Source organism: Triturus cristatus, chromosome 2_2, assembly GCF_964204655.1.
Source record: "Triturus cristatus chromosome 2_2, aTriCri1.1, whole genome shotgun sequence".
NCBI classification, from domain to species: domain Eukaryota; kingdom Metazoa; phylum Chordata; class Amphibia; order Caudata; family Salamandridae; genus Triturus; species Triturus cristatus.
Genome location: NC_140582.1, coordinates 307601115 through 307628723, shown reverse-complemented (window position 1 = coordinate 307628723; position 27609 = coordinate 307601115). Strand labels below are relative to the sequence as shown.

General features: G+C 46.3%; 1 protein-coding gene across 5 annotated transcripts in view; it reads left to right on the top strand.

Moving 5' to 3' along the window:
- SVEP1 (sushi, von Willebrand factor type A, EGF and pentraxin domain containing 1) overlaps window positions 1-27609 on the top strand; it is a 1063460-nt gene that overhangs the window by 460170 nt on the left and 575681 nt on the right. For all 5 annotated transcript variants that reach the window (XM_085641350.1, XM_085641349.1, XM_085641348.1 and 2 more), the window contains exons 8-9: window positions 4924-5042; window positions 26464-26593. In XM_085641350.1, coding sequence (XP_085497476.1) covers window positions 4924-5042; window positions 26464-26593 — 249 coding nt within the window. The remainder of the gene's footprint in view (window positions 1-4923; window positions 5043-26463; window positions 26594-27609) is intronic.

Genomic DNA, 27609 nt, shown 5'->3' with positions numbered 1-27609 from the left:
GCATCTCCACTTCTAAAGGGGCCAGCGACCTGCAGCCAGGGCCTAGGTTGTCATGGTAGTGGAGGTTAGCTTGACAAGGGGTCTCAGCACAAAATACAAAACACAAGATTAGCATTATAATACTTACAATTACCAAGGACAAGACACCAAATTACACATGCTTGCATTCACTCCTACATGTGACGAATGGGAGAGGGTGGGATCTATGCCTGTGAATGACGTCTGAAATCACTCCGGGATGGAGACCCTGATGCCTGAAACCGTGACGCTGATAGCGTCATTGGCCTACAATTCATACTACCATAAAGCTCAATGGCAATGAAGGGTTTAGAAAGGTAAGCCCTACGTCATGTGTCAAAGTGCAGGAAGTGAAGTTGACTGTCTGGTATGCATCTTCTGCTTCAGAGCAATGTGGTGCAGGTGGCCTGGGACAGACAACCCACATTTAGATACATTGATTTGTTTATCTCTAAATAAATTGATCTATTTAATATTTGTTTATGTAAATGTTTTAAAATTTCAGATTGGCACAGCCCGTGAGCCCTAATGGAGAAACCACTCCTGTAAACTTGTCTGGCATTAATTCTGGCCTTGACTGGATGCCAACTTTCATCTTTCAACCCAGGGCAATGTAGTCAAACATTTTCTTTCCAGATAAAAGTCTTGCAGCAGAAAGTAAAATGATTTTGCTTGGCTTTTCTCTACTTTATGACAACTATTTACTAAAATGAAGTATTTTAGGTTGCCAAACTATTTTAGCATTTTTACAGATAGGAGTGAGCTACGGGATCTTTAGAGAGAATGCTCAATCTTAGATCTCCTAGATAAGTGCTGGTCTAAATGTTACCTCCGATGAGAGATTTGGATTGAAGTCATTAATTTTGAGATGGGAGGGCCATGATCGAATTTGCATTTGTGTTGTCTGAATAGTAGAATTACTTAACTGTTCTGTGCTATGAATTTAAGAAAGATTGATGGCATTAATTGTAGATTTGATAGACACGTTTTTACCCACATCTTTGATGTATCATCTGTATTGTTGAATGGAGATGCCAGATTCTGCCACCAAGTTTCTCAAGCTTCGCGACAGAATGTTGACTAGTATGGATCCCTCCAAAATGTGGCATGTGAACATAGCACGGCTGGAGTAGGGGGTTCCCAGCCTAACCAGCTGTTTGCACTTGCTTTAGGAATGAGGTAAACTGCCTGAGTACTCAGCCCTTGTATCTTGGGGTGTATAATAGCCTCACGTAGTGAACTGTATTGAAGGCCGCTGAGATGACAAGAAGGATGCGGAAATAGGGGTCACGATTGTCCAATGTGCAGTGTATGTAGTCATAATTATTTTAAATGATGGGCTTGTGCTGTAACTTTTTCAGAATTCTGATTGGTAAGGTGCCAGGAGTATATAATTGTGAAAGGAGGTGCTGAGTTAATCAAAGACAAACTTTTCAATGACTTTTCCACTCCAGGAGATATAGGCGACTGGTCAACTATTGTGGAATATCTCTAGGTCAGATTGGGCCTGTTTTTAAGCAGGGAAGTGATAAAACATTTTTTAAATTAGCCTGGAGGAGATGCTGATTCCATTAATATGTTGCTAAAGTGGCTCCACACTTCACAGAAAAAATACCAGGTTGTTTTTTTGAAAATTTGGGCTATAATGATGTTGCCATGAGAAAATCTTGGCATTTGATTTTCGATTGAGCAAAACTTCATTCTAGTTCGGTTTTTTGATGATATTTTTTACAATCTGAAAGGAGACCGATTAGCTGCTTTTGAAGCAGAACTTCATTATTTTTGTCAAAGCTGGGATAACAACCAACATAAATGTGATGCTTGGGAATGTGATAAAGTGTTCTTTTTAATGTTGGTTTACTGTCAGGTACAGTTAATTTGGAACTTTGGTTTAGGTATACATCGAATTAATAACCTTGCCAGATTAATCGACTACAGGGAGTTTTGGACTTGAGTTTACTAGTGAGGTTTGTGGCTAGTGGACTCATTGCAAATTGGGTTCTTTCACCCAGAGCCACAACTCCAGGTGAAATAAGCAAAGACTGCATTAAAAATATGCCTTGGCCCAGAGACCTGACAATGTGACATTCGGTGACACCAGACCTGTAAGACATGCTGCAGGGCAGGGGCTACAGGCAGCAGCAGCATCTGGCCCTTGTCCCCATGCAGCCTTCCATGGGGTGTAACTAATGCCATCCTGACAGGCAGTAGTGTGCTCTTCACATCAGCTCCCCACTTCACACCCCCAATGGCAGTCCTGCAGACATTTAAGGCCTAATTTAGACTTTGGCAGAGAGAGTAAAGGCAGTCAGGGTAGTGGAAGACTTTACTTCCACCACCCGCTAAATTTAGATTTCACCGCTGACGCCAAACAGAAGTTTGTTTGGAAAAGTAAAAATTATTTGCCCAACACCATGGCGCTTTCTCCCATGGTGTGGGGGTATTTGTTTTTTATTTTTACTGTCCTTCACCACCAGCGTATTGCTGGCAATGATGGACAGTGAAAAAAATGGCATTCATCCACCCAAACTAAATGGGGCTGACAAACGGATTGCTCAACTCCAAAGGCACTTACTCCTTTGGGTTGTCGGAGGAAGGTTTTTCATTGACAGAGTAAATTTCACTCGATTGGCGTAACCCTGGCATCACCAATACCTCATAATTGGGTAGTCTGATCGAGCGTTTGGAGGACCACGGGACCGAAACAAATGAGTACTCTGTCCACCCAAGCTCTAAATCGGCCCCTTAATGTCTTAGATTCTTTTCTGCCAACTTAGTGTAACTGTTCTGTAAAGCACCTAATAAATACATTTCCAAGCAGTTGTTACCCATTTTGGGGGAAAAACTCGTAATGGTTGGACTTTGCAGTAGAGATACTGGTGGGTAATTTAAATCATGGCCCTCTGGAATCTTAGCAACATAGTCTAGCCAACTTGTAATAAGGCACTATGGTGTCTATGATTTCGCTTTTTGAGGTTCTGTCCTCAGTGAGTTCATCTATGACATTATTTATTCAACATAGGGGGGTGGTATAAGGAGTGTGACAAAGTGTGACAAGCCCCAAGCAGTTCTGATTGCTTTACAGAGGTGTAGGTTTGGGTTTAGTTTTCTTTACTAGTTAGAAATGTGTGGTCAGTTAAAGTAACACGGCCTCTGGATCACCTTTTATCTATCCAATTTGATAATTGAATACCCTTGGGCAGTGGTGTAACCCAAAAGGATGCCCCCCCCCTATAAAATGTGATGAGTGGCCGCTTCCTCTCCCAGATTCCACAGATATTAATTGGTCTTCGACTCAATGGAGTTCCACTGAGTTCCACTGAAGAGGGGGCTAAGTCATCTACGATTGCCTCAGATTCGTTGTTTACCCAGGTTTCTGTGAGGTACATTATGTGCTGACTGCATTCAATTATGGTATCTGCAGTTCTTGCATGGTGAGTGTTTTCCAATCTGTGATTTCGTAGAGCACCTTTTTAATTTTGTTTGAAGGCATTTTTTTAAAGAGTTGTAGCGTTTTGTGGATTTGTTTGACATTGTGGGTCAGTGTACTTCATAAACGTGTTTGTGAACGGTTTCCCGGAAAAGGTTTTAATGAGTATTGGGTACTGTTGTTTGTGCAGCTACATTTTGAATTGCGTGTGTGCCTTGTTTGAGAGTAGGTATTTACAGTAGTTGGCCCCTTGCTTCACGTGTATCTTTATTTTGAAAGGCCAAGGTCACCTTAATTACCTTTAAGTTTTACCTCGAAAAAAATTGCTGATTCAGTAATTGTCAGTATAGTATTTACCTTGTCAATTATTCACTGTTTCAGAAATGTTATCAAAGTAACTAACTATCAATAATTGTTCAGAAGTTAAGGAAACTGAGAGAAAGCCTTAGGTTATTACTTCTGTACTGATTCTGCTAGTTTATGTGACTGATCCCAGCAATGTTACACAAAAAAATGATGCGTGCTGAGGAAAAGGGAAATAGGGCTTGGCTCTTTTCAATGTTGTGTTTGGCTGTTTAAATAAATATTTGTCTGCAACATGTAAGCCAATCTGAGAAAGTTGAGGCTGCTTTTTATGCATTTAACACACTGGCCTATTAAAAAGTATCACTTAATTATTTCGTAGGGGTTAGTTGTAGGCGATAATTGCCCCTGTTAGTGTCTTTGAACCAATTCATAGATGGCTGTCAAGCTTAAGAGAACGAGAAAGTGGTTCATGTTTTTCGCCCTGTTAACTCAGTTTATAAGGGTGGTGCTCTGGGGGTGAATTCACTTTTTGATCTGTTTCTTCGTTTAGCTAAATTACGTCATTTAGTGTTAAAATCACATATTAGCACAATTGAATACAGAGGGTGTCCGTATAAAGAACAGATGTCACCCTTCTGGCCCAGACTGGAGCGTCCATGTCCTGGAGTAGTGCATTCAGTCAAAGTAAACTAACAAAACATTGAGAATCCATGCAAAAAAGATGATATTTGAAACTCAATAAAGTAAGGTAAGAAAGATTCTACAGAAGTGTTAGTCCGCCAGAGGAGCAAATATTTAGAGCACTGGAAACAACAAAGATATGTTTAAGAGAAACGATGTGACATTTTCTGAATAGTCCTTACGTGTAACAGTTAAAGAGAAACAAGGTGAAAAAAAGCCTAACCCAATGAGCATCTTGCTAACTGGTGATGGAACAATGTCCCCTCTATCTACAAATGATGTTACAAAAAATGATTTATTTATCTGGATGCTGAGGATGTACCTTCCACTGGACACCTAACTACTTACATGTAATATCCACAAATTGATGAGCATAATATAATGTATATTGGGAAAAATAAAGTGATACGTGTATTCGAAAGTGGCTTTATTGATATGAAAAGTTAATATAAATATTTTGACAATATTGTGTAAACTTTATGATTCAGATAGTGAGCCCCCTCAAATCAACTGTCCAGACAATATTCAGACTGGTAACCTGGAACATCAAAACTCTGCTATGGTCAGTTGGGAAGCCCCTATTGCAAAGGACAACTCGGGTGAAGAGGTAAGCTTTGGTGGCGTATTATCAAATAATTTGTTGACCCCATGTTAAATTGTGACCTGCTTAAAATATATATAATTGGGTTCTCATGCATCAGTTATACCCTACATCACAAAGTGCTGTATCCTCAGATGACTCTATTACTCAGCACAATTCTAATATCTATTTTGACCTCAGAAGAAGGATGGGCAGCTGAGCTGTAATGCCAGGATTTGAACCCATGAATTTCAGGTTATGTTTACATCTTGCAGTGGATGATTTTTCCAAAGAGCTTTCTTGTTGGCAGGAAAAGATAGCTTCACATTTTCTTGCCACCAGTATCAATGTGTTAATAAGTATAGTTTTTATGGACCAAGTTGTTATTGGAGGCCTCATACATCTGCAAAACACTGAGTTATTTAAAAAGCGCCACAACAGCAATTTTAATCTGTGTTGAAACAACACCGGCAATTTATTGCAAAGGTTTCCATTTCATTTTTAGGACACCCAAATGAATGTCCTATTACTTACCGGTAATCTTCATTACTCCGGGTCCCGTAGTCCTCGACACCATCATGGACAAGTGAGATCTACTATCTCACTGACAGAAAAAAGAACGAAGGAATGCTGGACCTACCCTCCCCCTCCCACTGGGAGTACTTAAGGAGTACCGTCCCAGCATTCCTCCTGAAATACCAAGCACCAATGAAGGCCGGCAGACAGGGAGGGAGGGAGGGAAGTCATGACGGTGTCGAGGACTACGGGACCCGGAGTAATGAAGATTACCGGTAAGTAATAGGACATTACCCCCAGGTCCCTCCGTCCTCGACACCGTCATGGACAAGTGAGAAATACCAAAGCAAACACCGGCATTCATACCAGAAAACACAACAAACCACCAGGATAGCAAACAAACCCAGAGATTTATTGGAAATAAGCAGAAAAAAACATTTAGGAGCGAACAGAGCTCAACACCCCCAATGCAAAACCTCCATCATCCCCCAAAAGATTGAGGAGACGATAATGCCTGATGAAGGTATTAGAAGAGGCCCACGTGGCAGCCCTGCAAATCTCAGAGAGAGGAACACCCCGAACCTCCGCCCAAGAAGCAGCCACCCCTCTCGTAGAACGACCCTGAACCCCCAAAGGAGGAGGAGAACCAGACAGAGAGTAGGCCAAGGAAATGGCTTGCTTCAGCCAACGGCCGATGGACACAGAAGAAGCCTTACACCCCAGAGAAGCCGCACCAAAGGAGACAAAAAGGGAGTCCGACTTGCGAAATTCCGCAGTTCGGTCAAGATAAATGCGCAGAGCCCTGCACACATCCAACAAAGACCACCGGGAGAATCCAAGACAGAGCCCAGGGAGGGCAACACCAACTCCTGGCACCTGTGAAATTGCGAAGAAACCTTCGGCACAAAGGAAGAATCCAGGCGAAGGACAACCCCACCCTCCGTGAAAGACAGAAAGGGAGCACGAGCCATCAAGGCCCCCAACTCCCCAAGACGTCAAGCAGAGGTGACAGCCACCAGGAAAACCACCTTGAGGGTGAGAAACTTTAAATCCACCGTCTCCAAGGGCTCAAAAGGAGGACCGACCAAAACCCGTAGGACCAAAGGCAAGTCCCACAGGGGAAAGGAAGGGCGAGGCACAGGCCGGGAAACAGTAAAACTGCGAAGAAGACGAGAAACCAATTCTTCAACATCCGAAAGATTCCCCCACGGGGAACGAAAAGCCCGAACAGCGGCCCACTGGGCACGCAGCGTAGAAACAGCCAAACCCTTCTCGAAACCTTCCCACAAAAATTGAAGGACAACCGGCACGGAACAGAACAAAGGGGAGACACCCAACGCAGAACACCAGCGATTAAAATTACCCCAATGACGATCATAAGCCTTAAGGGTAGAAGGTCGTCGGGAACGCTGAAGAGCCATCGCTAAATGTTCCGGAAAACCGCGCCGTCGCCAACCCTGCCTTTCAACCTCCACACCGACAACCGCAACCGGAGAAGAGACAGGCACGGGGAAGACCGCAGAGGAGACGGAGACAGGGGAAGAAACCAAGGACCCTGCACCGCCAAAAGCCGCACCGTCGGAAACCAAGACCTCCGAGACCAAAACGGTAGCACCGCCACCACCTCCCGATCCTCCTGACACAACCGGGCCAGAAACCTGGGAACCAGCGCCAGGGGGGGGAAGGCATAGAGGAGACGCGACGGCCACGGGAGAGACAGAGCGTCCACCCCCCAGCAACCCTCCTGCAGAAACCGGGAGCAAAAACGAGGGAGCTGAGCATTGTGCCGGGAGGCAAAGAGGTCCAGAAAGGGACGCCAAAACTTCCCGCACACAAGCCGAAACGCAACCGGGGTGAGAGACAACTCCAGAGAATCCGGAAAGCACCGACTCAGGGCATCCGCCACAAAGTTGTCCACTCCCCGAAGATGAACCGCCGTCAGAGACAGCAGATGGCCCTCCGCCCAACAAAATAGGGGCACCACCACCGCATTCAAAGACGCCGAACGAATCCCCCCTTGATGATTCAGATAGGCCACCGTCACCATATTGTCGGACCGCACCAACACGTTCCGATCGAGCAACAGAGCGCGGAAACCCATCACAGCCTGGGACACCGCCGTGAGCTTTCTCCAGTTGGATGACCGGCGGCTCTCCAGGAGGGACCAACGACCTTGAAGGGAGCGAGACCCCAAGGTCGCCCCCCAACCCAAGGCGCTGGCATCCGAAGTCAAGACCAGAGAAGGAGAAGACTGCAGGGGCAGACCTAAAGACAGATGATCCCTCACAGACCACCAAAGAAGAACCGGGAGGACCACTGGAGACACAGGAATGAGAATCTCCAAAGCGAGGGACCGGGGATCCCAAAGAGACAGAAGGTACACCCAAAGGGGGCGCAGATGAAACCGTGCCCAAGCTACTGTAAAAACAGTCGCCGCCATCAGACCCATAAGACGCAACCAAAGGCGCACCGGAAAGGCTCCCCCCAACCAGAAACGATGAGCAAGGGACACCAACGTCGTCACCCGAGGTTCGGGGAGGAACACACGGTTCAGATCCGAACAGAATCGGGCCCCAATAAAAACCATGTCCTGAGACGGAGTCAGTTGACACTTGGGCAAGTTGATCAGGAAACCATGGGCCCGCAACGCCGAGCACACCACCTCCCTGGCCTCCAGCAACAGGACCCGAGATGGAGCATGGATCAACCAGTCGTCTAAATAGGGGTATACCATCACCCCTTGGAGATGAAGCCATGCGACCAAAGGCGCCACCACCTTCGTAAACACCTGTGGCGCCGACCGGAGACCGAACGGCAAGACCATGAACTGGAAATGACGTCCCTGAACACAAAACCTCAGAAACCTGCGGGACCGAGGATGGATCGGTACATGGTAGTACGCATCCTGAAGGTCGAGGGTACACATGAAGTGCCCCGGCAGAACCAACGGAATTATCCTTTGTAAAGTCTCCATGCGGAAAGGAATTCTGGCCACCCATTTGTTCATAACCCGCAGATCCAAAATTAAGCGGAAACCCCCCGTGTTCTTTGGAACCAGAAAGACCAGGGAATAGAAACCCAACCCCGTCTCCAGCGGGGGAACCTCCTGAATGGCACCTTTTCGAAGAAGGTCCAGAAGCCCGAGAGAAAGATGAGACCGCTTTACGCGACTCGAAGGCCAAGGAGTCGGCCGAACACCCGAGTCCGGAGGCGGAGTCGTAAACTCCAGAACATAACCCTGGCGAATGATGTCCAACACCCAGACGTCGGAACAAGACTGAACCCAGGCAGCCAGGAAGAAGCGCAGCCGCCCTCCAACCAACAACCCGGGAACCACCGCCAAAGAGTCAGGAACGTGGCTTGGCAGGTGGAGGGGATTTAGCCTTACGGTCCCGACCACGGCCAGAAGCAAACCTACCCTGGCCTCTCACAAACTGTCTACGAGAAGCAGGGCGAAAGAAAGATTTGGGTTTAGAAGGGACAGGAGCAGTAGTAGAGATTTTAAAGGAAGAGGAATGCTTCTTTTCCTTAAACAATTTGTGTAACTTCGCCTCCAACTCCCCCCCAAACAACATAGTACCCTGAAAGGGCAACCTCAAAGCGCATGCTTTCTGCGCAGAGTCAGTCTTCCAGTCCTTAAGGACAAGACTGCGCCGTGCAGCCACACAAGCTCCCCCGGAAAGAGCCGAAGCCCGCACAACGTCAAAGGAGACATCAGATAGGAGTTCCACCTGACGCTCAATCTGCTCCAGCAAACCAGAACAGTCCGTGGCATTATCCATAGACTGATAGAGGGACTTCAGGTCAGACAACAGTGACTGCGACACATAAGTCCCGTAGATGCCTGCTCGTAAGGCCAGGTGGGAACCAGAATACACTTTACGGAGCGCCACATCCGCCTTCTTGTCAACTGGATCCTTCAGTACAGCATCCTCAGCAAGGGAAGTACGCCCCACCAAACTAGCCACAAACGAGTCAATAGGAATCGAATCAGGTAGTTCAGTAGCCATATCCTGCAGAGGATAGAGTTTAGTCATGAAGCGCGGAATCAGGATGCGATCCGGATCAGCCCACTCGCGCTTCAAAACATCTCGGATGAAGGGATGGACAGGGACATCGACAGAGGCAGCACTCTGAAATTGTCGCAACAAAGGGCCCCTAGAGGTACTAGGCGCGTCTCCGTCAGGGAACCCCATGTTCTCTTTAACATGCTGCACAATTGCGGACATAGTCTCCTTGTCCACATATTTGCCTTTTAACTCCTCCTCTCCCAAACCCGCAGACTCATCGCCACTAGAGTCCGAAGAAACAGGAGCAGGACACCTGCGACGGGATCCAGCATCACCCATCTCAGACAAAGTCTCCCTGATCAAGCGCTTAATATGCGCATCAGCACCAGTATCACGGCGCCTGGATCTGGCAGGAGAGGGAGACCTGGAAGCACTAGAGGAAGAGGACGACCTCTCCCGGTGATGACGTTTCCTCGAATGTTTTCCCATCACAAAAACACACCAACAACAGCAATATTACCAGAGATAACAACCGCTATGCGGTACTCACCCCAAACGCTCGTTTTTAAATGAGTTTCCCCAAAGCCGGCAATCACGAGGCGCCTGACTTCCGTCCCCACGCTCAAAAACCGGAAGTCAGGCATGACCACATCCGGCCGGGGAATCAGCGCCATCCAATCAGAGGAGCAGCGCGGCCGCGCCCCCCAGCAAGCCCAGCAGGCCGGGAGAGGTGGCCATCGGGCCAGGAGAGAACCAACGCGGTATTACACCGCCGCGAGGTCCGGAAATGAAGAGGCCCGCGCCACTCCCCCCAAGCCCAGCAGGGAGGGAGTGGCAAACAGCGAAGGGCCGCCGGCATCCAGGTAAGACCCAGCAGCCACAACGCCACAACCAGAAAGAAGGCAGGAGCGCCCACGCTCCTGCCGCGTCCTCACACTGTCAGGATGACAGAAAAAAGAACAGGAGGAATGCTGGGACGGTACTCCTTAAGTACTCCCAGTGGGAGGGGGAGGGTAGGTCCAGCATTCCTTCGTTCTTTTTTCTGTCAGTGAGATAGTAGATCTCACTTGTCCATGACGGTGTCGAGGACGGAGGGACCTGGGGGTAATCATGCTTACACATGCTGCGAAGGTAGAAGTAAGAAACAATAGAGCAAGGTTCTCCAGTGAGTGGCTTGTAAGTTACTTGTAGCTCTCCTCCAACTGTTAAGTAGTATACACAAAGTTTTCGTTTTGAATAAACACTTTTGAATTTCGTCAACATGGATTAATTCAACCAAGCAAAAGCTTCTAATATAGTAGGTTGGGGGAGCTCATATGTGCCACCCAGTCTACAACATTAGAAGCGTTTGCTTGGTTGAATTAATCTATGTTGACGAACTTCAAAAGTGTTTATTCAAAACGAAAACTTTGTGTATTTTCAGACCTCATAGTTTCCGAACTATAGTTACAGCTGATAAATCAGGTGGCCCTGGGAAGACTTATTACTATTAATAATTTGGCACATGTCATTGCTGCTCTGTCTGTTATGTATTACCCATGTAGAGACATTCAAAATTGATAAAGCCTTTTTACATTACTTGTGACGACACTGCTGAACTGATGTGATCACTGATGGTGTCGCTGCTTGTAATCTTGCATATGGTGGCTACTAATGTAATCTTGTCTGATATGGCTGCTATTGCTGCATTAATAATATTAGTAGCGCAGGATGATTTTCATTGAACATAAGTAGCTCTTACTACTGAAAAGACGGGGACCCCTGCAATAGAGGATTTCTATTTAGTAACAATGTTGTGGTGAGCATTCCTGCATGTGCTCCCGCTCAAGTGGCATATTAATTCTATTGCTTCTTTTTTGTGGGAGTCCAATTACAGTAACCAGGTTCAAAGGTATCCGGAAGAAATTAATGAAGGACTTTGTGTATTGTGGTTTGTTATTAGAGCCCTCCCTTCTATATGTTGGCATTATCTTGTACATTACAGGGAATTAGATGATTAAGAATTGAGCAAGAGAGGACTTAATGTGAGATATGATTGTTCTTCCCAAGGCGAAACAATCCGACCTCTGAAAAAGAAAATAGATTCTATGAGGGAGTCCCGATTCACCGGTGATAGCTTGGAAAAGCAGCAAGACTTTTCATTACACCCAGTTAACTTATGTTTGATCCAGTTCCTCTCCCAAGGATATGCCTATTTCGAAAAGCTGTACCACAGACACATCAATTTAGATAATTTACGATATTGCTGAGTAGTCACTGCCTTCTTACTCCACTTATTTCCTGTTCAGTTACAGCACTCTAACTCTAGAGGAAGTATTCACACCATGATCCTTTAACTTTTGTTTTTTAAACTTCTATTTTAGTATTTTTGTAGCGTTTTGTATAGTGAACCTGAAAAGGGTATTACTTTATAAATAATACGATATTGTTCTAGATCTGTGTTAAGGGCCACAAAAAGGTGAATGTGCAATCATGTGTATAAACCACCTTGATGAAGTAGACCCCAAAGCGTAAACCATGCCTGGATAAACCAAACTAAGACAAGAGAAAAAACGATGGTGCTATCTAAAGATGTTTGGCTAAATAAGTAAGGTGAGCAGCCTCATACAAAGAAAGTTAATGGTAAAAATAGAAATTATTCCTCGATAGCTAACCTATTTGCAATCAAACCCACCAACATAAAACAAAACGATTGTCATTGTCTTATGCAGTGTATGTTGGATCACAAACAGGTAAAACAGCAGTTACAATGACGGCCAAACCATGCGTTCCCTTTGCAATGCTGTCAGAACAACAAATGCCTTTTAACCTTGCATTCCTTTACCACGCATGTTGTTATAACGTCATGCCTTAGGAAAGCTATTGCGTGGACTGGCATTGGAATAGTAAATTATACTATTCCAAAGTTCAACTCTTTCCCTAAGGCAAGTCGCTGTAAAGATTCGAGTGGTAATGGAATGTGTGGTTAAGACGCATTCTTTGTTCTGACCCAGTTGTTAAGGAACGCATGGTAAAGGTATGAGTGGTTGTGTCATACAGTCAAAAACAGGACATTAGCATAAAAATAACAGTCATATCTTTGTCTGTAGTCTACGCTTATTCTCCACTGGTATTGAACATTAAATCCAATATTCCCTATAAGAAAAGAGTGTCTGAATACATGATGAGCTAAACAAAACTCAAAGAAATTTTTCTCAACCTAATTAGCTCAGGATCACTACAGTCGTTCCAGTCTTACTATGACACAAAGGACATTCAGCATAGGAGCTCAGTTAATATGCCTACTTTACCTTCATTACCCACTTGCGATGAAAATAAATCATATATTGCCTAAAAAGAAGAGACACTGAGTATATAGAGCGAAATAATTTGTATGTTGCATGTTAAAAAATGAAGGTGTAAGTCTTTCACCTGATTCTGTGGAGGTAGGCAAGGCAGAACTGCGATGCAGGGCATGGACTTTCTTCCCTTTAAATAGGCATGGCAGAGTTTTGTAGGCCTTAGACTTCATAGTCTATTTTTGGTTTCCATAGTGCAGCCATAAAATAAGGTGGGTCATCTACATGAACTCAAACCCGCCTTTTCCAGGTGCCAATGAATGGCCTTTCATCTTCTGGTTGGGTGAAGTAATGTCATGGGAGAAATAGGAGCTCCAAAACTGCACAGCAAAGATAAGATCCCTTAGACACATGAACATTAGAGATCCTCCCTACATCAGGAGGGCTTCAGGACCTTAGGGACTGTAATCCAGAAAGGTTGTCAGACTTTTTCACCCTTCCTCCCATGCCGCTTGCCTTTCAGGTAAGTGACCCGTCTAAGCCATGGCTGTAGTAAGACATGGCATCTTCTGCACTGGGACTGCACCCAGGGATCCACCCAACTGATGCACCTTCAGCACATTAGCTCCTTCCTGGAGCCCAGCTCAGAAGTCACTGGGGACCCAAGTAGAAGTAAAAACTAGTAGCACACTGGAATATATCTACATATTAAGCACCTTCTAGTGCCCGCAAACGTGCTGTTGTCACTCTGCTGCAAACAAATTGCGAAAGCTGCTGGCTTCGTTTTCCTGCAGTATAAGTAAAGGCACCAGTATCGCTGATTGTTTTTAAAGATCATTAATTGTGTTATTTTAAACAAACTTTCATTTATATAAGTGGGGGGAATTGAGGATGTGTGTTTAAATCCTGGGGGCGAACGACTTTACTGTCTTTCTTTATTGCTGGGGGACACATCGGTGGGTAGCTGTAGCAAGGGGCTCTCCGGTCCACCACGGTTCTTTCATGACCGATTGAGTGGAGAGAGGTAACCCGTTTCGATCAGGACACTAGCGAGCACCATCTTGTGAAGTTAGCGCTCTAGTGATCCACCGCCAAGTCATTCAAAAGCACGCGAATTGCGGGCCCGAAGCGGACGCGTGCTGCGGGCGTGCCGAAGGCGCGCACAAGGCAAGCCCGTCTGTGCCCGTCCGCACCTGTACACCGCCAGCAGCCAGAAACTCTCGATCCTCAACAATGTCACCTCTAACGTATTCCAGGGAGATGCTGTTGGAACTTGGGACTACTATCCGCTGCGGGGAATGTGATGGTAGGTTATGCTTAGACCCTAGAGTTCTCAAAAATGGCTACCCCTGCTGCCAATGGCCGGTTAGCCAGCCCCAGAGGGCAAGGGGGCCCTGGAAGAAGAATGGGCCCTTAGGGCAGCTAGGGATCATGAATATGACCGCGGTGGAGGATACAAATAAAGGTATAAGGGCAGATGGCACCTGCAAAGGGTTATATATTAATGCTAGATCTATTTCCAAGCATGCCATAGAAATATGGGATCTTTTGGAAGATTGCAAACCGGATATATGCTTCTACACTGAGACGTGGTTACAAACACATTCTGCCCGGTCTCTAGCCATTGCTTTTCCTTCGGACTATAAGGTATCAAGGTTGGACAGAATAGGAAAAAGAGGTGGGGGATTAGCCATTGCGTTCCGTTCTGGGGTAAATATAAAGGTGTTGGATACAACATCGTCTCCCATGATGGAGCTGATGATTGTATCCATTGAACTGGCACATGATCATAAAGTGACAGGAGCGGTTGTGTACCACCCTCCGGAGGAAAACAAGAAGGGTTTTTGCGCCTCTTTATTAGAAACTCTTGCCCCACATGTACTGCAAACGAAGGACTTCTTCCTCCTAGGAGATTTTAATTTTCACTTTGATCTGAATTTTAATACTGACACTGCTGACTTGCTGGCAGCCATGGAATCATTAGAACTGTTGCCCAGAGTAGTTGGTCCAACCCATACAGCAGGTCATACGCTAGATAATATCTTCAGTACTATCCCTAGCTTGTATACAGAACCACCTTTAGCAGGACCATAGTGCTCTGAGTTTCTCTTTTTCGGCTCCGAAAGGCCTGGAAAAACCGCAAGTGCAGAAAGTGCTGTGCAGACAATGGAGGAAGGTCACACCTTATAGGTTTAGCACATTATTTTCTCCTCCTCAGCTCATTGAATGTCAGGATATTATTACTGCGTTAGGTAAACTAGAGTTAGAGGTTATAAGGACCTTTGACAAGATCGCCCCTAGCAAATCAGTCACAATACATGATAAAAAAAGCCCAGCCCCTTGGTATTCGGACAATCTAAGGACTGAGAAGGCTGCATGTAGGATAAAAGAAAGAAAGTGGAGGAAAACAAAAACGGATACCGACAGACTTGCATATAACATTGCTCATAGGAGGTATCTTAATAATTGCAATATTGCAAGAAGAACATTCCTGGCCACTCGCATAGAGGGGGCAAAGGGTTCCTCTAAAGAACTATTTAGGATTCTCAAGGAATTTACGGCCCCTAGTGTAACCAACTCTTCCTGTCCACCCACTCAGGAATTTTGCGATAAGCTCGCGAGTCATTTCAAAAATAAAACACAACATATATGACTCCTTTGAGCCGTTACCAGAAAACTGGGAAGAAAGTCATCACACTGTGATCTCTTCGTCGGTGAGACTAGAGACTTTCGCAACCATCACTACGGAACAGGTGCTACCATTATTGAAAGGCTTGAAGTCAGGCTCCCCGTCCGATATAGCCCCCCCGTATGTGCTGTCGGACTTAGCCATAGAGCTTGTAAACCCTATAACGGAAGTCTGTAATATGTCCCTAGCGACATCCTCTTTTCCGGCCAGGTGGAAAAAGGCCTTCATCAAACCCCTGCCTAAGAAACCTTCGTTAGACTGGGCCGATCTGCAGAATTATAGACCTATCTCGCTCCTCCCAGGATGCTCCAAAGTCATGGATACATTGATCAACCGCCAATTGTCGGATCATTTGGATCAGCACGGACTGTTAGATCCCTCGCAGTCGGGTTTCCGTGCTGGTTACAGCACGGAGTCCGCACTGGTGGAGGTAACAGACATCATCAGGCTCTTGGTGGACGAGGGGACTTCGGCTGTGCTGGTCCTACTTGATCTGTCGGCAGCCTTTGACACCATCTCTCACAGAATTCTGCTGAATAGACTGCGGGAGATAGGTGTCACTGGAGGGGCATGGGAGTGGCTGCGGAGTTTTCTGTCAGATAGATCCCAGTGTGTACAGATAGACGCTTTTGCCTCTCAGACCACAGTGGTGGAGAAGGGGGTGCCGCAGGGCTCTATTTTAAGCCCCGCATTGTTTAACATCTATGTGGCATCGCTGGCTACCATTATAAAATCCTGTGGTTTTCAAACCATCTCCTATGCGGATGACACTCAGGTGTTAATCCCCATAGAATAGGACAACCTGGTGAACAGAGAGAGATTTAAGAGCTGCATGAATAAAATCTCCAGTTGGATGAAAAACAACTATCTCCAACTCAATTCCAACAAGACAGATGTTCCTACTGTTTGGCAAAGCAGAGGAACTATGGTCGGATGAATGGTGGCCAGAAGCACTGGGCTCTCCCCCCTCCCCTAAAAAATGGGTAAAAAATCTGGGCGTGGCAATAGACAATAATTTATCCATGGAACAACATGTTAAAATCTTAGCAGGAAAATGTTTTTGCCTGATGCGTACCTTGAAGAAGATTTTTCCGTGGGTGCCTCTCTCTGCTAGAAGGGTTCTGATCCAGTCACTGCTAGTCAGTAGACTGGATTATGGGAATGCTCTCCTAGTGGGGGTGAGGGAGGATCTGTTGTCGAGGTTACAAGTCGTGCAAAACACGGCAGCTCGTTTTGCTTTGAATAAACCGCCAATCATGCCATCCTCCCCGCTTTTGAGAGAATTGCATTGGCTGCCGATCAGAAAGAGGGCTCTCTTTAAGCTTCTCTGCCTAGTTTTCAAAGCACGCGTCGGACAGGGTCCTGCATATCTTACAAATAAGCTGGTTTGGTACTCCCCAGCCCGTCGCTTAAGATCTAGCGGCCAAAAGCTTCTCCAAATGCCAAGAATTAGAAAAGTGAAGATGGGTGGGCGTGCTTTTTCCTACCTGGCACCCAAACACTGGAATATGCTGCCTTTAAGAAGCATTTAAGACCTGGTTATTTAACTCAGCTTCCGGGGCCTTCGAAGCCTGCCTCCACAGGCGCCGAGAGATCCCTTGGGGGATGATTCGTGCGCAATATAAATATAAATAATAATAATAAATAATAAAATAATAAAAAATAATAAAAGCAATGTTCTCAGTGACAATCCTAAGTATTGTCCATACACCAGTATAAGCAGGTAGACACTAGGTCCCAGTAAGTGAAAAACACCTCCACCAATGTGATGTGATGAATGACAATGAATGCCATGTGATGAATATGATTCTATGTCAGGACCGGAGGCGAGGATTATGCTATTCTTTCTCCACTTTATTGAATAGCAGCCATTTCAAAGTCAAAAACTACTTTTCCCATGAACAATAGGGAAACAATAACAAAACAATAGAGTGTCTCTAGCTAGAGCGTCTCATCCATTGCACCAATCAGGAGTCCCCAAGTAGCTGATAGTCCTCTGTCCCTGATTATGCTTCCTCTTTCTTAGCTGCTTGCAGCCAAGATAAGTCGATTTTTCCTATACTACTGTTTTAAATTGTATTGCCTAAAGAACGGTTCATAGACCTGTTGTTACTTATGAAGTTATCTAATGTGGTATCCTTGCAGTGTTAACTTGACTGTGGTTGATTTTCATGCCTTGTTAGGCTGCCGTGGACTGTTGTTTCAGGAGGCGCGCGCGCGCCATATTTTCATCGTAGGACGCGCGGCGCCCGGTTTTCCCCGTTAGACGGGTTTTCAATTCAGGGATTGTTTCGCTGCGAGGCGCCGCTACTCAGCGCCTCGCTCCGGCCGTGGGAGTCTCCCTGCTCCCTAGCGGCCGCATATCGGTGCCTGGCTTGCGGTGTTGTTGGACGCCGCTAGAGGGCGCCTAAGAGCCTCTCTGACGCGGCGCGCGCCGGGGTTTCCGCGCATTCCTCAAAGCGTTGGATCCCCAGGCTGCAGCGCCGCGATAGCCACGTCTTGTCTGCCCGACGCCCCTGACGAGGGTCGGTACGATTTGCCTTCAGGCATTAAATGTTTAATTACATTACACGCCCCATTGAACGCCCGTTTCACGGGTCTGTATCTGCTATTAGGCAGTCTTTTGGCAGCGTTTCACTGCCTGGGGTCGGTATTCCTTAGGCCTACGATGCTCTCTTTAGAGTCTGTACAGCAGTGACTTACTGCAGGGATCCTGTGATTGGCAGACTGCCCGATTAATTCCTGTAGTTGGCACCAGGGCTGTTGGATCCCAGGCTTTGAGCCTATAATTGCGAGCACTGCCCGCCCCTATTACCGGCTGACACCCAGCCCTTCTTCATTGCATGGTATCACGTGCCCATTACTGCCTCTAACTTTTACTTACCTCCATGGAGTCTTACGAAGAGGACGTCTATCAGGACGACCAATGGGATGAGGACCCCCTGGCGGCCCTGCCATGGGAGGATAACTTCTATGAAGCGGTGGATGACTCAATCCACAAGGCGGTAGAGCAGGCCATGACCCCCCTGGAGGAGCGTCTGTCCCGGAAAATTGACCAGGCTTGCGAAAAGCTAGCCAGAGCTGCACAAGCTTCCTCCAGAGGCCTTTTCCCCAGCGATCCGAGTTTGGATGGGCAACAACCTCCGACCAAACGTGTGAAGGAGGCGGGGGTGGATTCTGATGCTTTTAGCCGCCTTAAACAGGCCTTTTTGGCTAGTTCTCTCACGCAAACAACCCCTTCTACTTCGGCGGATGGGGACCATGGGGACGAGGGCGCCTCTCCTGAACAGTCCCGCCCTTGGCTGCCTTCTAATTCAGCGCCAGCCTCTAGTGTGCCTAATTTGTGTGCTGACATGCTTAACCCGGATGACGTCCTGCACCCACGATCCTCGGATTGGGCCCCTTCCGAGAAGGTTGCACAGTACGTGGCCAGTCGGATCCGCCGACCCCTGGAGCCGGCAACTCGTAGTTGTCTCAGAGCTGAGTGTCCCCGTCCTTCCTTGGAAGGGAAGGTAGCCGCCACTCCTGAAATCGACCCCCGAATGGCTACCTTTTTACAAAAATTTGTTAAGGATCCTAAAAAAGGGATTGACAGGTCCTGGCGGGCCTGTCAAGATAAACTTCTAGATGTCTTGGGACCTGCCACCAAAATCCTTGATATGGCCGAAGAGGCCAAGGCCTCGGGCTCTCTCATATCTCCCGACCACCTCTCCTCTTGGGCCCAGCGGGTTGTGGTGTTCCTAGGAAACGCCAACTGTGCGCTCTCTACGGAACGACGTAGGTCGCTCCTGATCAAGGTTGACCCCAAACTCGGGGACCTGGCGGACACGGAGGGGGGCCCGGTTGCCCAGGGTGGCCTCTTTGGCGAACCCTTCATTAAGGAGTTAGGGAGGTTTGTTAACACCTTTACCTCCCTGGATAGGGCGCAAACTACCATCAGGAAGGTATTTCGCCCTCGGGTTTTCCGCGGGGCCGGACGAGGTAGGGGCCGCTCGTCCGGCCGTCCTAATCAGAACAGAGGGCAAGGCTCCGGTCAAGGACAGTATCAGGATCCAGCACGCTTTGGCAACTTCTACCCCACCCGTGGACGCAGAGGCAAGAACAGAGGCGGCAGAGGTGGAAGCGGATCCAATTCTTCCGGTGAGTGTTCTCCCTTCTTCCCTTCTAAAAGTGGGGGGCCGTCTGGCGCATTTTTTTCCAAATGTGGACTTCTATCACGGGAAATGCTTGGGTTCTGCAAACAGTGAGGGGGTTTCACATAGAATTTCAGGGGACCCCTCTCCAACGTTCTCCTCCCCGCCCTCTCTACTTCTCCGAGTCAGATTCCGCCCTAGTAGATCAGGAGGTCCATTCTCTTCTAGAAAAAGGGGCAATAGTGGAGGCCATACAGCATCCCCGAGGTTTCCTCAGCAACATCTTCCTTGTAGACAAGGTGGATGGGGGTCAGCGCCCAGTTATCAACTTACGCGAGTTCAACGAATGGCTCGTGTATCGTCACTTCAAGATGGAGGGGATCCATCTTCTTCGCGATCTTCTTCGTCCAGGCGACTGGATGGCGCGTCTCGACCTCAAGGACGCCTATTTAGCGGTTCCCATCTTTGCCCCTCACCGCAGGTTCTTGCAATTCCTTTGGCGCTCCAAGACTTACGAGTTCACGACACTCCCATTCGGCCTGTCCTCCGCCCCTTGGTGCTTCACCAAGGTTCTGAGACCGGTGATAGAACGTCTTCGAGCGTCGGGCATGAGGCTCATAGTCTATTTGGACGACATCCTCCTAATGGCGCAGGATCCTCGGACCCTTTCTCGGCACTTGCAAACCGCGGTGGACCTCCTTCAAAATCTAGGATTCGTGGTCAACGAAGTGAAGTCCACCCTGGTCCCTTCTCAAAGAGTGATCTTTCTTGGCTTTCTAATCGACTCAGTGGAGTCTACTCTCAGTCTTCCTGCTCGCAAGCTGACGAAGATCCGCCACGAGATTCGGAGGGCCCTATCCCTAGCTCGGATCTCTCTCAGGCACCTGGCGCGAGTGGTGGGCTTGCTGTCGGCATCCATCCAAGCGATCTTCCCGGGCCCGCTCCATTACAGAGCACTCCAGCGTCTCAAGGCGACGCATCTCCGCCAAGGCCGTCCGTACTCCCACAAGGTGATTCTGACACGGGAGGCCAAGGAAGAGCTGCAGTGGTGGCTTTCCAACATGGAAGACTGGAATGGTCGCGCCATTTTTGGTTCCGCGCCAGACATCGTTATCGAGTCCGACGCGAGCAGATCCGGATGGGGCGCGAAGTGTGGCGAATTCACCACGGGGGGTGTGTGGTCTCCGTTGGAGCAACAATTACACATCAACTGTCTGGAACTTCTAGCAGGATCGTTCGTGATCAAATGCTGGACCAAGGATTCGATTCAATCGTCTGTCCTTCTCAAGATGGACAATATATCGGCGGTCCGGTATATCAATCATCTGGGGGGCACTCGCTCGAGGGCCCTTTCGAACCTGGCAGCGAACCTGTGGCAGTACTGCCTGGATCGGCAGATTTCAGTCTCTGCGGAATACCTTCCCGGTCAGGACAACCAAGTGGCGGACTTTCACTCCCGCCACTTCCACGATCTGAACCTTTGGAAATTACACACAGGGTGTTTGCGGACATCCAGTCTCTTTGGGGTCCCTTTTCGGTAGACCTCTTTGCCTCTCGCCTGGACCACCAGCGTCCCCGATTTTACAGTTGGAGGCCGGACCCTCTGGCGGAGCAGACGGACGCGTTTCTCCAGGATTGGCGGTCCGAGATGGGCTACGCGTTTCCCCCGTTTGCAATGATAACTCGGGTCTCCGCCCAGATTCGTCGCCAAGGCGCGAACGTGGTGATCATTACACCGATTTGGAGGTCGCAAGCGTGGTTTCCGGTTCTTCTGGAACTTTCTTGGGATTCTCCAATCCTACTCCCCCTCTTTCCAGATCTTCTTCTCAATCCGGACGGGCGTCCTCACCCGTTGATACAGCAGGGCTCCCTGGCTCTCATGGCATGGCGGATTACAGGGGAAGATGGGCGATCCCAGGCCTTTCGGGAACGGCTCAGAGCTTCTTGTCCAAGGCCTGGGCAGACAGCACACTTAAACGTTATCGGTCCACCTGGAGAAGGTGGTGTCGTTGGTGTCTGCGACGGAGTTTCAATCCCGTGGCAGCGGATGTGTCTGCAATCTTGAATTTTCTGGCCTCCTTAGCAGAGGATGGTCTCGCCTACAGAACCATCAATACCTTCAGGTCCGCAATTTCGGCCGGCCATGCCTTAGTCGACGGTTCGCCGGTGGGAGAGCATCCTTTAGTTTGTCGTCTTCTTCGGGGTATTCGGCTCTCGCTTCCCCCGGAGCCTCGTTACTCTCAGTTGTGGGATGTCAACAGGGTACTGAATCTCTTCCAATCATGGCAACCGAATAGGTTTCTCTCCAGGAAGGAACTGTCGGCAAAGCTGGCAATGCTGCTGTGTCTGATCTCTTGCAGGAGGGTTTCGGACGTCAGAGCCCTGGATGTGTCGGGGAGAATGTTCTCCCCCGATGGGGTGACATTCGTTGTGCGTCGGCGCACTAAATGCGGCACGACTTCTGTGTCCTACCCGGCGTTTCCGGACTCTCCCAAATTATGTGTTGTTGCATGTCTCAAGGCCTATGAGGAGATGACAGAGGAGTTCCGACCGCCTGGAGAGCGCCAATTGCTCATTGCGCTTCAGAAGCCCCACAAGGCGGTGTCTTCCCCCACGATCGCCCGTTGGGTACGCTGGATAATGCAAGAAGCAGGCATTGATGTGAAAGCGTTTGGTGCTCATTCTACCAGAGGCGCTATGGCCTCTAAAGCCTTTACCCTGGGAGCTCGTCTAGAAGACATCCTCAACGCTGCGGATTGGTCTTCAGACTCTACCTTTAAACGGTTTTACTTTAAACCGGTGATTGACATGGCTCATTTGGTTGTGAGCAAGCTTTAAACGAGCATAATCCTCGCCTCCGGTCCTGACATAGAATGAAAAATTTCCTAGCTAACGTAACGGAAAGTTTCAATTCTATTAAGGACTCGGAGGCGAGGATTATCCCGCCCAGGGTACAGCTTTGCATACCTTCCCACCCTCGTATTGCAGTAAGTACGATGTTTATTTCTGGTATGTCATGCTGTTTCAATTGTATTGCACTTCTATGCTGTTTGCACTTTTCTCCTCAGGGCTAAACCTTAGCCATGACTGTCGCTCACGCTTCCTTTTCATTTCCAGGGGACTCAAACAAACAAGACTCCTGATGCGGGTTTTCCTGGCTGACCGAGCGACGAAAGAGGAAGCATAATCAGGGACAGAGGACTATCAGCTACTTGGGGACTCCTGATTGGTGCAATGGATGAGACGCTCTAGATAGAGACACTCTATTGTTTTGTTATTGTTTCCCTATTGTTCATGGGAAAAGTAGTTTTTGACTTTGAAATGGCTGCTATTCAATAAAGTGGAGAAAGAATAGCATAATCCTCGCCTCCGAGTCCTTAATAGAATTGAAACTTTCCGTTACGTTAGCTAGGAAATTTTTCATTCATAGCCACAGAGCCCAAAAAGGAGCTGTCTCAAAAAAGGCCATCTTGGATTTTCACCTAAGGCCTGAGCCCTATTCACCACCTGTTTTAGGCCTCACTTCAGTGTTCTGTCTCTGCTCTACAATATGAAAGGTGATGTGTTCTACTGGAGCTACTTACTCAAGAGCAGATGTGACCCAGTAAGGCCTGGAGCTAATCTTTCCTTCCCACATTGCTTGCTTGAGCTCAGTAGATGTGGGCACCAGATATGAAGGGCTAGATTTACTAAGCCTTAGCGTCGCTCAAGGCTGGGGCAGGGCAATGCAAAGACTTATTGGGGAGTTACAAAACCACACAAGGTCTGATATGTGTGGCCTTGCATGGCTTTGTAAAGAGATGTAACGCAATGAAGTGGCTTGTTCTGTGCTATATTTCTTGGCAGTATGCATTCCATAGGAGGAGGATGGGCCTTACTGTGCATCCACCCTTGGATTTCACGCAATCTCAGATTTACTAAGGTTTGTAAAGCTGGAATTGCATGATATCGGTACACCTACCAAAGAGAATCTTAACAACTTGAAAAATGTTTCTTTCTCTTTTGTACTTCAGTGATGCATTCTGCATCAGGCATAGAAACGAGGAGAATGCTTCAAAGGATTGTTTTTGTGTAGGAAGGTATCCCTTCCGGTACAAAAACAATCCTGCCCATAACACAGGCACCCTTCCAGCATGGCAAAAGGGTGCTTGCATTGGCACTAGGCAGCCACAAGTGGGCCAGCAGTGGGAGAGAGCTGAAGAGCGCCATATCTGTGTAAATATCGCGCTCTTCACCTCTCTTCCATTCACGCAATGCAGTGCAGCAACTTGCCTTGCTGCACTGCGTTGTGTGAATTATTAGTAAATCTGCCCACTTGTGTGAAGTGACACTTTATAACCAAGAATGTTATGCTTTTTATTAAGCACCCAGCTGAGGTCAGTGTTAATTATATGAAATATTATCAAATTAGTAAAAAATCACCTGTTTGGCTGCTCACATTACCTAAATACTGCACATTTGGTACTGATAGTACATTCCTATCAAAAGCATTAATAGTCTAATGTTTTCTACATATTGGAACTATGTCACATAGACTTCCAAAGACATATTTTGTTTTAGGTGTCTGTGTGGAAACTATGATGTTGTCTACCACACTCTGCGAACCTCCAGTTAAATTGGCTGAGTAACAGCTATGTGAAAATAACAAACAAATGATTCACCTTCTAAACAGAGCACACGTGAATAAAGCCCACCCAGCAAGCTTTCACTCAGTGAACAGGTCAAGAACAGCAGATGTCAAGAGCTGAAAAATGAGGTGACCATGTCCAAAAGATAGATTTACTTGCGTCAGTGTCTTTGAATTAAGTGATATGTGGATCCCTCAATGTCAGCTGCTCTAATGTGTAACAATGTTTTAATTTTTCATCTGGTGTCCATGGGCATTTTATGGGCAAACCACAGCACTGATCCTCGTTTTTTCAAACCTAAGAGAATTTCTTCCTCTCTCACCTTCCTGTTGGTTAAAATACATTCCAGAAAAGTCATTGAGAGTCACCACAAGTTCCCATCCACGCTTCTGCTTAAACAGGAGTTGGGGATTGTGAAAATAGACACTTTCAAAGTGCCTCATTCTCTACTATATTGGGTAAGACCATGGATAAATCCAAAAGTATTACATTAAAAGGTACTCGAAAGAGCTACTTCAGAAATGTCTATGAAACGTATCCAGTTATTGAAGTATTTAAAAATCTTTCTCAATTTTTTGAATATCCACCATCATTATGGTTGATTGGATACCTTCAACTTGGAACTTGTGCAGTCCTTAAAAAAAGTTTTGCTGGAAATTAAACACTGAATCAATTTCAATTCACGTATAGGGAAAAAAAATATCTTCAGATCAAATAACAAATAGCAATGCAAACACCATTTGAAGGTACGCGTTTGGTTCACTGCACTGAATTGCAGTTTGTAGTCGAAATGTAGGCTAATAAATAAAAAATGTGCCTTCTCCCTGCTTGCGGCTTTTCTGGGAGCATGCGGAAATACATCCAAATACCCCTGATAATGTGACTTGTCCATGGGCGTCTTTTTCTGTTTGTGCTTATTATGTTAGGATGTAGATGAGAGCGAGCCTTAAGATATGTCCACTTCGAAAATATTACTAGATATGTTGCTTTTGACTTTTATCCTCTATTATTCATTGCTTATTTGCCACATTGCAGTCTTTTTCAACATAGGAGAAATATTGATGGACATTTCTCAAGGGTTGACCATGTGCTAAATATAAAATAAATATCCATGACTCACAAAGTCTCAGCAACATCTTAATGCACATAGGGAAACATAGGACAACCCCACATTTAAAATACATGTCTTTATTGGTCTTTCAAATATGCAATATAAACGTCAGCTCTTGTTAGTGGAGTATCAAAGTCACAATACAGCCAGATATCCTTACAACATTTCAACCCACAGGTTACAATAAACAATGTATATCTGTTTCCAAGTTGATCAGTGTATCTTATGCCAAAGCAGGGTAGAAGTGTGTTTGCGCATGTGCAGCTTTTATTGCAGAATTTATCCTAAGTGACATGTAGTCCTCTTTATTATTGCCTCTTACCAATTACAGAATAATAATTATACAATGCAACAGGCAACTAAAGAGAAATAAAAAGAATGGGTTGTTCAGTGATAATCTCTATGGAAATGGGCGCCTTTATCACACTTTTAAAGGTAGTAGCCTCCAAACTCCCTCTAGCAGTGTGACAGGCAAAGAGGGGGCAGGGTGCAAGGAATGAAAAGGGGGTTTGGGGGGCAAGGAGTGAGACCAAGATAGGACAACCCCACTTTTCCCGAAATAGCCGTGCCACTCAGCTAAGGATAGCATTTAGGTAACTTAAATACATATATGCAGATTATGAACTCCAGCCACTCATGACTGACATTTTAAGCGAGAATTGCGATTGCCTGCCTGGAAAAAAAAATTCCCGAATTTTTACACTGAAGCCAAGGCGGGGGCTACCACGTATTTGGTGAATGCCCCTTGCCTGTTGTTTCTATGAAGGGAAAAAAAAACACAAAACAATTTCATGTGCATTAAAACACAATATCATTGAAAGATTGTTGGTCAATGAAAGGCAGAAAACGATTAAATAAACAATGAGTATAGCAAAACTTGCTCTGGGACTTTAGAGAGCGTTATTTTGGAAATATATCCAGTGATTAAGAAACACTTCAAAATGTCTGTAAAACATAGAAAGATGTGCTGTAAACACAACTGAGATTTATAAATATGTAGTGAATCAGATATGACATAATACATGGTTTAAAGTCTATGCTAAATGCAAAGTCAAAGAACTGTGATTTGCTTTTCTCCTAAAGGTATCAGTTCAAGTCAGCCCAGCTTTTCTGGCACCTCATCTTTTCCCAATTGGTGAGGAAACAATCACATACACAGCAACAGACAGATCTGGAAACCAAGCAAGCTGCACCTTCAAGGTCACTGTTCTGGGTAAGCCTTCCTAATTCTAAACATGGAGAAGATGGTAATTTTGTGTTTGAAAGGTGTCATGCTGCAGGAATGCATGTTTATTGGGAAAACAGATTACAGTTGGGTCCGAAGTTTAACGTTATGGGGGTTTGGCACATGCTGGAACCAATGAGAATGCCCCGTTTTTACTTTTATTTGGTCAAAAGAGATTTCAAATTAGGCACATTTGCATATCAAAGACTATAATTGTAAGAATAATGCAACCATCCTTATGGCTAGCTGAACTGTTAATCGTCAGATGAGATGTGGTCTAGTTTCTAAGCCGCTGTGGTCAAAGTTAGAGACTTGGGTTTTAATCACAATTGTGATATTTAACCAAAGGTCATACGATTCTGGACTGAGAAATTAATATGACTGGTATGTAATATGGCAAGTATTCTAAAAATCTTCAATACGAACTCATGATATGTAACATAAATATTTAAACAAGCATTGGTAATGCATCGGTTTCAATTATGTAATGAATAAAGAGCTGTTTTTATCAATCATCTTCCGGGAGGATGAAAGAGCTCCCTGACAGATAACACAAGAGTAGAGAGGATGTGGCGCAGCAGCCAGAGCACCTGACTCGAGAGCTGGGGATCCCTGTTCGAGTCTCAGCATCACCACGCAAATCGCTTAATCTATCGGATGATTAATTGTTATATAAATATGCTGCAATAGTAAAAGGCAAAATGTTATGAAAATATAGTTCCCCCAAAGCGAATGTTAACAGTATTTCGGCCGCAGGAAAGTGATAAGAGAAGCAGATGAGGAACAAGCATTGGTAAATGCAGGAAAATATGCTACAGTCCATAGAAAGGGAGGGAAGGAAGTGTCATGCACAGGAACCAATGAGCAGACAGAAAGAGAGGATGCCGATGTAAGTCCCTTTTAAGTTTATACTAAAAACAGTAGATTTCTCAAGAACAGCACAAGTGCTGTGCAGGCGAAACCTAAAAAGACACAGCTGCTCAGAGTACATTCCAGGTTGCATA